The sequence below is a fragment of the Pelodiscus sinensis genome, chromosome 23 (genome assembly GCF_052426305.1).
Source record: "Pelodiscus sinensis isolate ZL-2025 chromosome 23, ASM5242630v1, whole genome shotgun sequence".
Lineage (NCBI taxonomy): Eukaryota > Metazoa > Chordata > Testudines > Trionychidae > Pelodiscus > Pelodiscus sinensis.
The window spans coordinates 16129912-16144605 of NC_143074.1; the positions used below are offsets into that span (position 1 = coordinate 16129912).

At 46.0% G+C, this 14694-nt stretch overlaps 1 protein-coding gene across 17 annotated transcripts in view; it reads right to left on the minus strand.

Moving 5' to 3' along the window:
* TSC1 (TSC complex subunit 1) overlaps nt 1–14694 on the minus strand; it is a 79142-nt gene that overhangs the window by 37425 nt on the left and 27023 nt on the right. For 7 of the 17 annotated variants that reach the window (XM_075905793.2, XM_075905798.2, XM_075905799.2 and 4 more), the window contains 6 exons: nt 11663–11855; nt 7453–7556; nt 6337–6555; nt 4454–4598; nt 2674–2828; nt 1019–1092 (listed from right to left, as the gene is read on the minus strand). In XM_075905793.2, coding sequence (XP_075761908.1) covers nt 1019–1092; nt 2674–2828; nt 4454–4598; nt 6337–6555; nt 7453–7556; nt 11663–11768 — 803 coding nt within the window. In that variant the 5' untranslated portion in view covers nt 11769–11855. Of the gene's footprint in view, nt 1–1018; nt 1093–2673; nt 2829–4453; nt 4599–6336; nt 6556–7452; nt 7557–11662; nt 11856–13613; nt 13709–14694 lie in introns of all 17 variants that reach the window. The other 10 variants (XM_089772950.1, XM_089772949.1, XM_089772948.1 and 7 more) reach the window with 4 other exon arrangements.

Genomic DNA, 14694 nt, shown 5'->3' on the forward strand with positions numbered 1-14694 from the left:
CTGTGAAGACAAGAGAAAAGCAGCAAGTGGTGCTGCTGCAGGCAAATGGGCCTTCTTCTCAAACAGCTAGTGCAGCTGTGGCCACATAAAAAACATGAGCTGTTAAAAGAATTGATCTGTTAACCGAATCACATTTTCTAGGCACCAAATCACACATAGGGTACGTCTAGACTACAGGCTTTTGTCGACAGAGGCTTTGTCGACAGATACTGTTGACAAAGCTTCTGTCGACAAAGAATGTCTAGACTACATCCAGTTCTGTCGACATAAGACTGTAGACACAAAGGACAGTGTAGATGCAATAAAACCTTTTGTCAACAGAACTCTGTTGACAAAAGACGTTATTCCTTGTAGAATGAGGTTTACTGCCATCAACAAAACTGCAGAATTCTGTCGACGTAGTCGACAGAACTCAGCAGTAGTGTAGACACAGGTATAGTTTTGTCGACAAAAGGCCACTTTTGTTGACAAAACCCTGTAGTCTAGACATACCCATAGTGAAGCCATTTTCAATACTTAAATCCTATTGCGCATTTACAATGAGCCAAAGATTAAAAAAACCCACAGTCTTAACATTTGATCCAGTAAAACAGATAACTGAGTAACTTCTGTCAAATCAAAATGCATATTGTGAAACTGCAGATTTCCCTTTATTTTGTTAAGGAGAAAGCAAATTAGTGCAGGTAGCATTGTTACATCACAGTATATTTTACTCAGGTACTGTAATTATCCACCCACCTGATACAAAATGAAGTTCAGCCTTCCGCTCCCAAAAACAAAACCAACAACTAGTAAATGACCTATTCCAATAATTTTTGTATCGCTACCCCCCAACTGTAAACTGGGGTGCAGAAACCTTACATTTTACCTGGAGTATGTAAGAATACTGATTGAAGAGATCACTGATATAGGACTTTTCTGTTAGCAGGTACAAATTTCTGCTGTTAGCTTCCTGAAAAAGACAGCCTAAAGGCTGCTTATTCACAGTCTTTCCTAGTAAAGAAGTGAATTTATATACCTTCGTGGGTCCAGTTCATGGTCCTTGGATCCAGTCACTAATTCTGGATGAATTCGTACATGCTCCATCATTGGCTGGAAAAGTGGAGGCAAAAACAGTGAAATATGTTTTAGTTCATCTGGAAAAGCTTTGTACTAAGGATGTTAACACTCAGATAATCAGCTAATTGACTAGTTGATGGAAATTTCATCTACTGATCGATTAGTCAATAAGGGGGTGGCGATTGGTACCCCTGCTGCAGCTCTGCAGTTTAAATGTAGTAGGAGCCGGGCTGCCACCGGGCTCTGACTACATTTAAACTGCAGAGCTGCAGCAGGGTTAGCGATGGCCCCCCCCTATCGACTAATCGATTAGTCGATGAAATTTCCATCAACTAGTCAATTAGCTGGTTATCTCCCCTGGGCGGCATAAGCAGGGATTAAGCACTCCTTGCTCATGCCACCCCCAAGAGCTAACCCCGCTGCACCTCTGCTTTTTAAATGTAGTAAGAGCTGTCTTTAAAAGGCAGAGGTGCAGCATCTGAGGGTACGTCTAGACTACATGCCTCTGTCGCCAGAGGCATGTAGATAAGGCTACCAGACATAGGAAAATGAAGCAGCGATTTAAATAATCGCCACTTCATTTAAATTTACATGGCTGCCACACTGAGCCGACAAACAGCTGATCAGCTGTTTGTCGGCTCAGCGCGGCAGCCATGTAAATTTAAATGAAGTGGCGATTATTTAAATCGCCGCTTCATTTTCCTATGTCTGGTAGCCTTATCTACATGCCTCTGGCGACAGAGGCATGTAGTCTAGACGTACCCTGTGTCCGGGCACGAGACAAGACAGCTGATTCCTAGCTTGCACCCAGTGCCACACTGCACCTCTGCCTCCCCTGCTCCCCAGGGAGATGGTGCTGGGGGTAACCAGTTTTTAAGTGGCTCCCCACTGCACCAGCCCCTGCTCCTTCCCCTTGCTGCAGGGGGGGAAGTAACTAGTTGAGTAGTGATTCAACTACCCAATAAGGCTAGGCTTATCTGTTAGTCAACTAGTCGCTTCCATCCCTACTTTAGACTCATAGACTTTACGGTCAGAAGGGACCATTATGATCATCAGGTCTGACCCCCTGCACAATGCAGGCCACAGAATCTCACCCACCCACTCCTGGAATAATCCTCTCGCCTATATCTTAGATATTGAAGCCTTCAAATAGTTTAAAGACCCCAAGATGCAGAGAATCCTCCAGCTGTGATCTGTGCCCCATGCTACAGAGGAAGGCAAAAAATCTCCAGGGCCTCTGCCAATCTACCCTGGAGGAAAATTCCTTCCCGACCCCAAATATGGTGATCAGCTGAACCCTGAGCATGTGGGCAAAACTCACCCAGGAAAAGTTTGTACCATCTTAACTCCAAAAATTGGTGCACCAACAAAGCAAGGGCTACAAGTTTAGGGGACAGTTACACACGTGTGGCAGCTAGATTAATTGTTCAGACTTGCTTGCATTTAGAAAACTGTTCTTGCTTCCCCTAAGGTTCCATTCTGCCAGTAATCTGTCATGATCCTGTTTCACTGCACAGTACTCTGAATCCAATTAAATCAATGCAGGCAACTACGGTCTTGCAGATATAAAATAAAAAATTTTCTTAGCTGATATAAATATAAGCTATATTTTACCTTGACCACCTCTTCAAAAGTCTCCAGGTTTTCCTTCATACTGTAGTGGGAGCGCAGAAAGGAGACAAAGTTGCAAGGATACATTCCATAAAGGCGGTGAAAGAGTGCATAAACACTGGCATGGAGATGGACGAGATAGATCTCTGCCACATGACCTAGAGGAAATAGTTGGAGCCTTTTACATGATTGAATTGGAAAAGAGAAAAGATCAATTCCACTGAGAGATCACAGAAAAGTGAATGTCAAAAGTTAAGAGACAGTGCTTTAAGGATACCTGTTCTGATTCGAGACAAAAGACACTTTTGAAGTACCATACCCTTGCAAGGTTTAAGACCATCTGTGTAAAAGGAGAGGCAGAACTAAACAGTAAAATCAGAAATGGAGTATTCACTCAGGCTGCCCTTTTATCCTGAGTTCATCCAGTACCTTAGGCCCACAAGAGGGATCCTAGGTGCTACAGAAATATACAAGATAAATAATTAAGCCTTAAAATAAAGTGGTTACTATTCAGATCAGCTCCTTTATGGAAGGGTTAATTTTTCCAACAACTGTAGTTTTCAAGACTGACTCAGCACTAAACAAATCAATAAGGACTCCCCTTTCAGCTCAAAGTCAAATAAAAATCTGATAACCACAGGAAAAAGTATCACAAGTTTGAATTGTGCAACAGCTAGGCTTCTCTTTCTGGTCTATTGGAGCAGCGGTATTAGCCAATGCCAAAATGGCCTTTTAAATCACACTTCTATGTATTCTACTGTGGTGTTTATTCATAGCAGGCATGTGAAATGTTAATGGCTAGCCCCACCACCTTAATGGGTGCTTGGAGCAGCTCCCTGCCTGCCATGCACAGAGGGCAACGCAGGTGGGGTCTACTTTTAGGTTAACTGGTTAAATACAGTGTTTAATCAGTTAACCTTTTAATTGGGAATTTACATCCCTAGTAACCCTTAATGTAGTGGTAGCATTAAACTTTCCATTTTAACATTGATTGGTGTCAGTAATAGTCCATTATGACAATCCATAAGCCCTTTTGAAGCACAACTCTAGAAGTTGTGTGTCTGCTGTCTATATGACCCTAAGAACTTGGTATGTAAAATCCCATTTAATCAGATAACCGGTTAAATGTGATGTTTAACTGGTTAAGCAATTCAAGGGGGTGTGGGTGGGAGGGCCACTCCAGCTGGTCTGGAGCAGTCGTCCCACCTGACACAGCTGGGGGCTGTTTCCGCCAGGCCAAGTTGCTGGTTAACCTGTTACCAAGTAATCATGCCAGTAAGGCTGATGCATACAGGTAATTGGTTAACTCTTTACAGCCCTAGTGGTTTCTGGTTCAGAAGGAATGCCAGAAATTCCTACATCCAAAGCCAACGCTCATAACGGAGAACCGCCAAACTGGCACCTGGTTCAAAGTTAGTTCTCTCTCCCTCATCCATCTACTAGAGCTAACTGCCCATCCATATCCTTTGAGTGTGAAGGGTTACATTCCTGCCAAATAGCGTTGACAGTAGAGGCAGCAACAGCACTATTAAACTTAAAGCATCACAGAATCCCTCATCTCAGAGTGTTGTGCCAATAAGCACCCTGATGCCAGAGCAACATCCAGACATTAGCTGTCAAAGAAAAGGAATAGCTTTGTGGTTTAGTATCTAATGTTCCCCATTTAACTAACCCCAGGAGTTCAAACTGCAGCCCCCCACTACTCTCCCGAGATAAAGTGTTCACCAGAAGTCAGGGTAGTGGTGCTACTGAATCATGCTTTCAACAAAGTCAGATCTCTCACCTGGATTCTTCAAATACCAAGATGAGAGACGGCCAAAGATACCAAAGAAATCATGAAGGTACTGTTTGCCAGATTGTGGAATCATCGGCAGCATGGTTATTAACACTAGGACACCAGTAGTGAGTACTACTACATCTGTGTCAGTCTGCAATAAAGTCAAAACTGTATTAGTCAGAATTCAAATGGAAAAGCTTCATTTCTTCCTGATGCAGTTTTAGTAGTCAATGAACATTGCATATTTACTCCCCAGTCATGCTTCTTACTTAAGATTGGCTAATCCAAACCTAGATGGCTCCCTGTCTATACCTGTTCCTTTAATCCTGCAGATCCCCAAGAGAAATTCAGGGATTCCAGCTACTAACCTGTCTTCCAACCTTTTACCTGCTGAAGAATTTTATTGACTTCCTTCAAAGGCAATCTTTACAGCTATTCCTTGACTGAATGGAGAGAACCACTATTGGCAGGGCTTGACAAACGGCGGTGAAAGCCACTCGCCAGCTCTCATTGTGCATGCGTGCGCCACCGGTAAACGGGACGCGCGGCTGAAATCTACTCGCCACGGGCGATTCTATAGTTTGTCAAGCCCCGACTATTGGAATACCTACCTCTGCCTGTCTAAAGCTGAACAGGCTCTGCCACCAGAGCCCGAGAGATTTGAAATTTGATCTGGGTATCCCACATAGTTGGCAGATGACTAAAACTAGGTCCCAGCTGTCCTCAAGTTAACATCTCTTAAATACATACAAGTCTCTTTCCATATAACTATGCAAGTTAAATAGCATACCTGCAGGGAAGCTGACAGACATGCTGGGTTCCTGGGCAAGATGGTGGTCGTGATGGGGACTGGCTCCATGTTCCCGGAAGGCATAAGGCCTCAGATGCAAGGGGCAGCCGGCCCTCAGTGCCGACCCGATCAGCAGCACCCCAGAAGCAATTTAAAGGGCTCAGGGCTCTGTTACCAGCCAGAACCTCAAGTCCCTTTGAATCACTGAGCCCCAAGGCAGTTGCTCTCTGGCTCAGGAGTTGCCCAAGCTGCTCAGGAGCTGAGGGAGGGACAGGTCACCACTTCCGGGGAGCTATGCGGAACTGGCATGTCCTCCCCGCTCCTTTAGGCCACCACTCCCCACAGATGTAGTCAGGGGTATTTTTAGTGAAAGTTATAGATAGGTCACAGATCATGAATTTTTGTTTACTGCCTGTGACCCGTCGATGACTTTTACTAAAAATATCCATGACTAAGACATAACTTTAATTATAACTAATTAAGCAGATTTCTGTGCCTTGTATTCATGTAGCTGGAAATGCTTTGCAAACTTCAATCTAGTCTCATAACACTCATGTGAGGTACACACAGAGAATGTAATTACTACTTATTTATCAGATTGGGAAATGAAAGTACAAAGACAGTCAAGTGACTTGCTTAAGTTCTCTCATTAAGTTAGTGGCACAGGAAGCAAAAGAAAATAGGAATCTTAACTTCTGTCTCCAGCCAAGTCACAAAACATTGCTTTCTCCCCATATTAACAGTAGTATATTAACTTTATTCATGTTTTTATAAAGCACAGGATATAAATCTGTACAATTTAGGGAAATGTAGTGCTTAGAAGAATAAGAGGCATTCAGACCTAGGGTTTTCAGGGAGCCATTCAACTGTGGCGTTTGTTCATAGTAGGGATGTGAAATGTTAACAGTTAATCCCACCACCCTTAACGGGTGATACTTACTGGTTCTAATTAACCAGTGGAGGCTAGGAGCGATGCAGGTGGGGGCTACTATTTTGTTAACATTTTAGTTCTCCCACCCAATGTATGTAAATGACACTAGTTATTACAGTAAGGGACATTATGACAGGTAAATACTCACAGAGTTGACATAGTTCTTACCTTAAGACACTTAAGTAAAGAAAGCAAGAGAGGTCCTTGAGAAAGTTTATGTTTCCAAGATGGCTGTTGTCTTATCACATAGCCCAGCAGTGACAGAGTGGGTAAACGGGTAGCAGCTTTGCTAATATATTCATTAATTTTGTCCAGTAGATGCTGAAACCAAGTTTGGGTGAAGGGGCAGAGGAGCAGAAAATGAAATATTAGAGTATTTGCAGGTACCTGATGAACAACAGGAAAAGACACCAATCTGTATGCTTGACAAGTTACAGGAATTAAATGTAGTTTTACAAGTGCGTCTAGGGAGTCAGACTGTATACAGTCCTGTGAGTACAACTCAGATACAGATTAAGTCTCTCTGTGTGGTACCAACAATAAAATGTTATTCAAACCAGAATTTGTCACTGTGCTTGAAAACTCATTCTGCTCCAAAGAATTTGGTCAGTACAGAACAGGCAGCTGTTAATTTTGCCAAGTATTCATTTAAAAATTCCCAGATGCCTGCAGGATCCCTACATATTCTTGCACAGTTGCACTTCCCCCTTCCTTCAATGGGTAACATCTAATATTAAATGAGCAGCTGCTGTCATGAGCTATAAAGCAATTACAGCCGGTCCCCGAGTTTATGACCCTTCGCATTTATGACCAAACCTCCCATTAAGTGGTCGTAAAGGTAGTCCCTGAGATACGAATGCGACCCGCGCTGACGAACAGCGCAGTCGCAATGTAACTCAATGGGGTCCGACTTACGAACATTTCGAGTTACGGCCAAGTGTTTGGTCCGTAACCCGTTCGTGAACTTGAGGACCAGCTGTACATTGCAAGTAAAAAGAGATTAACGATATGTATGAAAGATCTTCTATGAGCTTTGCAATTTTTTTCCTCTTGTGATCAATAGGGAAAGTTGATTGCAGCCACAGACCCAGATTAAATAATACATGAAACAAAATTAAGTTTTGTGTTTGAGATTTTTCTAAACCAATCTACTCTTACTACACAGATAAAACATATCAATTGATTCTACATCAAAGGGGAAAAGCAGAATTTTACCTAGCCTTCTATTTAGAAGTTTCTCTAAAACTCCATGCTCCACATTCTCCAAAAACTAAGTTACTTTACCTTTTCATGAGGCTCTTGCAGTGTGGACAGGATGTGCAATGCCTGTTGAGAATTGGTTTCCAAGTAGTAATCTACCAGGGCGTTCACAAGCATAGGTCCACGGTCTATCAGTGTGTGGTCAGCAACAAAAAGGAAGACGACGTGTTATCTTGCTTTACATATACAATTTTTTTTCCAGAATGATGTCATCAGGTCATCTGCACCCTCATGCCACCACTGCTGCCTGTCTCTGCCCTCAGATGCTTGCTGTGGCCAGCCTCAGCACCGTCCCCTCCGGGCCTGGGCTGCTCCAGCTCTGGCTCCCACTTCACACCCTGGGGAGCTGCACCACCAGAGAGGAGCTGATGCTGTTGGGTCCCCTCCACCATCCCCTGGGGGAGCCACCACCACAGCCACACACAGGGGAGAGGGACCACGCCTGGTGCAACGCCTGGTAGTGATGCTAGCCCGGCCCTGGAGGGCCGAGGGTGCTGGAGTGGGCTGCAGGGGAGCAGCAGAGTCCTCCTGCAGCAGCTGCTCCGCTGAGTTATTCAGGGCAGCCACAGAGGAGGAGATGGTGACGGCAGCAGCTGGGGACTGGGGTAGGGGAAGGGCTGGAGCCCCTCATCTATCTCTGGAAATACCAGCTAGAGATCCAAGGCAGCATGACCCAACTCAGCAAGCCTCAGGAATGGGGAGGGGCGGAGCCTCAGCAACCTTCGGAAATGAGGGAGGGCGGGGCCACAGACGGGGCAGAGGGTACCTCGCCCAGAGAAGGTTAATAGTCTGGGTTAGGGTTGCTACAGCCCCAGTATGGGCATGTACGCTCCTGCTGTGTCCGGTACTTCCTACACCCTGACCCTGCTCACCCAAGGCCTGGGGTGGCAGTGAATCCATGCCTGTCTTAGGTGCCCATGGGGAATTTCAAACGTGTCTGCAGCAGGGTGGGGGGAATGGTATGAGAAACAGGCACCCCCAATGTGTGCCTGCTTATCCATTCACATGTGTAGTACTGGCATGCCCTAGCAATTCAGTCCCAATCTGTTCAGTCTCTTTTCACACATGATCTTTCTGGGTCTCTAATCATTTTCACTATCTAGCTTGCAAATCTCTCCATGTCTGCTATATCTTTTTGGAAGTAGGGTGACCCAAAGTGAACACAGCCAGCACTACAGGAGAGGGCAAACTCTCAATTTATAGAATGGCATGAAAATTAAGGTTCTCAATTAATCGGACTTAAGTCAAGCCATTAATGTAAAACAAATTAGCTAGATTCTAAAAAGCAGTGGCAGGCAGTGCCTGAGCTGCAGTGCTGGGAGCCACATGAAAGCAAGTAAGTGGTCCCCACCTCTCCGAAGCAGAGATCCCGCATCCCAAACCTGCTCACTCATATCCCCCAAGCTGAGACCCCCCCCACAGTCCCAACCTCCTCACTCCCAGCCTGTTCACTCAACCCTTCCACCAAGACCCCACAAACTTATCCCCCTCACTCACTGCTCTGCCAAGATCCTGCACCCCCAGCCCTCTCACTCACACCCTCCACCGAGACCCTGCATCCTCAGCCCCCTCATTCACTTCTTCCACCGACACCCTCCACCTGGCCAGACATCTACCCCCAGCCTGCTCCTGCCCTCTCCCCCCTGGCTAGACACCCTTCCCCCAGCTTGCTCCTGCAGCCTCGCCCCCTGAGAGAAGGGGGTTGGTGAGCGTAGCTCTCATGTTCTCTGGCCACTAAAGTCGCCAGAGAGAAGGGGGTTGGTGACCGCAGAAAGCAGGGGGTGCAGCCACCTAGCAAACTAAAACGAACAACATTTTTCTATTGTAAGAATGGTGTTCAATTCTGCAACAATTCTTTTAATTGTGTGTACAAAGCGCCCTTGGGAAGTTACCCAGGTTTTTAAAAGTGAGACCTTCCAGTTACATTCTCCCATCCCGAACTGTCTTTCTGATTGTGGAAGAGAAAAAACAAACCTTCCTAAAAACTAACAACAATGATGCTGTTCCTCAGTAAAAAGGGTCCAGGAACTGATAAGCTTAGGAATGTTCTTAGTGGTAGTGGAAAGGATTTGTAAAGCAAAATACAGAACAAAATTTCACAAGAAGTCGTCATTGTTTGATACAAATGAAGTGGATGAAACAAGCTTTCATTTTTTGGACATACTTGGTAGAAAGGGAGCATGATCTCTGCTCACAACATGGAATGTGCATATTACTTAGTACTAGGGATGTAAGCCATCGTGTAATTGAATAGTCATGTAACTGCATGAAACCTTACCGGTTACACAACTATCTGATAGTCCCCAGAAGTGGGACTGGCAGCCAGTGCGCTCCCAGCCCCACTCCCGGGAGCCCCCTGCCACCCTGCACTGCTGCCTCTCTATCAGAGGCAGAAGCACATGGTGGCAGGCAGGAGCAGGGGAGCCAATTTAAAAAAAAAACCTAACACACACACACATAACAGCTCCCCGTGCAGACCAGCTCCTACCTGCCACCCTACACTGCTGCCTCTGATACAGAGGCAACAGCACAGGATGGAAGCAGCCCCTGTCCACCCTGTGGGCAGGGGCTGCTTCACGGCATCCTCCCCTGCTCCGCGCAGGAGGGAGGGGAAACAGCACCTCAGAGCTGGTGCTGGGGGGAAAACTAGCTTTTATGCCGGCTCCCCCCCAGCACTGGCTCCTGCCTGCCTAACCCCCTCACTGCCTCTGCCCCCACGTGTGCTTTGCTCCCCGCATGTATCTGCTCCTGCCTGACACCCTCACCCTCCACGCTGCTGCTTCTTTATCAGAGGGTGTGGAGAGCGCAAGCAGATCTGGTGTTCATGGGGAGCCTGCTTAAAGTCAGCTCCTCTCGGCAACGGCTCCTGTTCCCCCCCCCCCCTCCCCTGTTGCTGCATCTGATACAGAAGCAGATGGGTGGGGGTGGGAAGTGCATGTAGTCGATAAGATTAACAGATAAGCCACGGCTTATCAACTAATCATGTAGTGGACTACACGTTGATATCCCTATTTAGTAAATCACAAAACTCTAGTAGCCTTATATAAAGGTCAAGACAGCAGTCTTGAAGAACCAAGAGTTACAGTTTAACAGATCTTCCAAAAAGCATCTCTTTTAGCAAGAGGAACATAAGGAGCATTACATCCTTGATGCAATCACTGCCTCTAACATAGAGGATTTCTTCAGTCAAATTTGCAGATGTGAGAGGGAACTTCAGCTGTTTACTTATTTCTAGAGACCTGCAGAGATACAAATATCTACCCGCAGCTGCAGATATCTGTGGATAGACATCGGCATTCACGGATCCACAGAGCTGTACTCCCAGGAGATGCTGCAGCTAAAGGAGACAAGTGTGGTGCTGTCATTCCAGGAGCCAATGCCCTGCACGAGCAGCTCCTCCTAGCTGTGTGGCTTTATTGTCCCCAACCGTCCCATCCATCGGACAGTTCAAGGCGGATACTGCAACCATCCAATGGGCAGGGCCCAGGGGATTACCTGGGAGGCCTAGAGAGGGGCAGCGGCAGGGGTCGTCTCTCCCTGACCCTTCCCCCTGCACTCACCCATGGTGACGGGAGCCAGAGAGACCCAGCAGCGTTCTCTGCCCTGCTATCCTTTCCCAACTCACGGCACTCAGCTTCACCACAACAGCAGGAAGTGGAGTGCCCCAGGGCACTCTGATTCCTGCCGCTGCAATGAAGCAGAGTGCAGCGGGCTGGGAAAGGGCAGTGGGGCAGAGCAGAAAATGCTGCCTACCGCTTTGGTTCCCACTGCCACAGTGAGTCTGGGGAGGCACCCCTGCTGCCACCCCACACCAGCCTCCAGGTAATCACCAGCTCACATTGCTGGGGAAGGGGGAAAGTGATGGAGCAGGGTTGGGGCCTCTAGTGGGAGGTTGCCCTTTTCCCCACAGCTGGGGCAGTGGAGCGAGGGTTTTGCCCCAGGCCCTATGCCCTCCGAGGGAGGGCCCAGCCACATCTCCTATCCAGGGTGGTACAGCTGGGGCGGTACAGCAGCACGTTGTGGAGGAGCTGCCAGTGCAGGGAGCTGGCTCCCAGGAGCAGCAACTCCATGCTGGTCTCTTTTGGGTGCAGTAGAGCCCCGCAGATCAGCAGATACCAATGTCTATCTGCAGAGATCTGTATCCATGGGTGACATTTGTATCAGTGCAGAGTTCTACTTATTTCTGTGCAAAGCTTCCTCCAACCCTCCAGTTTAACATCTAAGAGGTACATACCAGAATTGAGGTTATCTTTGAAGACAGCTGTTATATCTTCCAGGACGAGCAGACATGAAGAATCCAACATAGAGAGGAGCTCACCAATATTTGCTTGCTGGGCCATTCTGTTTACCACTATAGGCTTATGCACGTGTTACGTGAATGTGCAAGTTAAAACTTCATCAGGTTCCTCATTGGTGCCCCTACCAAACTGGGAAGACAGAAGTATAAACAAACAACAACAAAAATCTCTCTATCTCAAAGATCTCGGCACTGCTCTACCACGAGCTGCAATATATCCCTTTTCACGGTTAAATGCCAGAAAACTTTATTAGTGAGGAGTTCAGGCTGGCCAGTGATAACTTGTGCCCTTTCACAACATTGAGTTCAGCACACCTCCAACTTCTGAAGACCAGGAAATACAGAGTTACGGCTGCATGAGCATTTACCTTAACTCTGCCTCACCAGAACCAGCAACAGCCACTGGGAACAACATGCATGCACTTCAGCTGTATTCACAGTGTTAGATGTAGCTGTAGTGAATGGTGGAGGAAGATGTTGGAGCAGTTTGGGAGGGCTGTGATTGAAGAGACATGGGTCGGAGTCCCCGAAGTATATTATCTAAGGAAAGAGGTGCATATGTACCACGTAGCTCCAGTTTGCATTATTTCCAATACAGAACTGTGTAGGTGTAGCAGCAAGCACTGAGGACCTCTTTTCTGCAGGTACTGTCAGCACTGAACTGAGATAGGAGAGCAGTCTGTGGATCTAATGATGGATACAGGAAAGGATAGGTATCCTCTGTTCAAGTGTGAAGAAGCTGTGAAAAGGTATGTAATAGTTACTACATTATAATATTGTGCTGGGAAAGGAGGCTCAGTGTTTGAGCACAGGGCAAGGGCAGATTCACTGTAAGGTGGACTTAGTGGGAGGATGTGTAACCTAAGTGTATCTGTGCACTGCTTAAAGAGGCAAAGCTAAAGTTGCGTTAGCATTTACCAAGACTCTGTATTTCCTGCATTTCACAAACGTAGAGTTTTGCTGAATTTAACATTCTGGAAAGTCACAAGCTATTCCTGGGCAACATGAACAACATTTTTGACATTTAGTTTCCTGGATTTTACATAGAAAGAGAAAAAATTGTTGGCTGGGTATAATGGTCATTTAGACAGTTCTAGTTCTCACACAGGTGTGCAAGTGATATACTGCTACAGCTAGGTAATCAAGAGACCCTTGGCTGGTCTACACTGGGAACTTATATCACCATAACTACGTCCCTCATAGGTGTGAAAAATCCAAACCATTGAGACGCATTAGCTATGCCAACCTAATCCCGGTACAGATTTAGACTGTCAACTTTATGCTATCTTCTGTTGACCTAACTATCACCACTTGGGGGAGTGGATTAACTATACCAGTGTTTCCCAATTTTATTTGGCCATGGAACCCTTTACAAAACAACACACCACACCTGCTGAGGGAAACTGGTTGACCCCTTCCCCAAAAGGGAGGGGGGGAGAAGGAGGAAACTGTCAAGCAAGGAAAAAAAGCTGGTGGCCCCTTGAAAATGGTAGCCCGGCTCGTCTGTCCCCTAAGACCGGCTCGGGGCGGGGGGAGTGATCGGGTTCTAGGGGAACCCTTACTTTCACTTTGTGGAACCCCGGGGTTCCATGGAGCTCTATTTGGGAAACACTGAACTATACACCAATGGAATAACTCTCTCATCAGCAAGGGTAGTCTACACTGAAGTGCTTCATCAGTGCAGCTGCACCACTGTAGCACTCAAAGTACATCTACACCTATTGCTTTTATGTACTGCATTCCATTGGAAAAATCTCAGCTTTACATCATTATCACCATTTTACAGAACCTGAGGCACAGAAGGGTGAAATGACTTGCCCCAGCAGGCCAGTGGAAGAGCTAGGAATGGTCCCAGGAAAGTGGTCTTTCAACGAATCCACATAGTTACCATGTGATTCCTCAGTGCTCCTCTCTCAATCCTGTATATTTTGTGATCGTGGAATGGGGATAACGATCCTGCTTTGAAATATTTTCTGGTGGTTGCTAACAAGAGAAAGAAATCTCATCCATGGTCTATGCTCCAAAACCTTGATAATTTTATAATCTGGTTGTTAGAGTAACTTTAAGCATGGAGAAGACCGACGTCTCTCTACCTTTCGCCACCTCCTTTGCCCATCATTTCTCACAACATATAGCCCCCCAGCCAATATTTCCAGCTTCCTTCCTCTTTCCCATCCCATTAAGTCATTATCTGAGACTGAAGAAGCCATTAATACATAAGAAATATTATTCTTTGTTCCCTCTTCTGCCCTATGCTGCTGCTTAAAAAACATATCACCAGGGCTCGCCAAGCAGCAGCAAACCCTGCTTGCCAGCCGCGTGGAAGCTGCACAGCAGCACTGGGCTAAAATCAACACATCACAGGCGAGTAGATTGCCTGATTTGTCGAGCCCTGCATATCACAGACAGCAGCTTACTGAACAGCAGCACACTGCCTTGGTTATGTAGACATGGAGCAAGTTGACTATTCTATTACCCGCTATCTAACATCCTGAGTTTTAACATTAACCTTTCAGATTCCTATTTTGAATACATTGATGCATAACTCCATGATTTACTAATGTAATTCCATTCTTTATTTTCTCCAAAGGAAATCTAAACCAACATCTTTCTTGGATTGAGAACTGGTTAAAAGACAGGAAACAAAGGGTAGGAATAAATGGTAAATTTTCAGAATGGAGAAAGGTAACTAGTGGTGTCCCCCAAAGGTCAGTCCTGGGACCAATCCTGTTTAACTTATTCATAAATGATCTGGAGAAAGGGGTAAGCAGTGAGGTGGTAAAGTTTGCAGATGATACCAAACTATTTAGAATAGTCAAGACAGAAGCAGACTGTAAGGGTTTCCAAGAAGATCTCACCAAACTGAGTGATTGGGCAACAAAATGGCAAATGAAATTTAATGTGGATAAGTGTAAAGTAATGCACATCGGGAAAAATAACCCCAACTATACGTACAGTATGATGGGAGC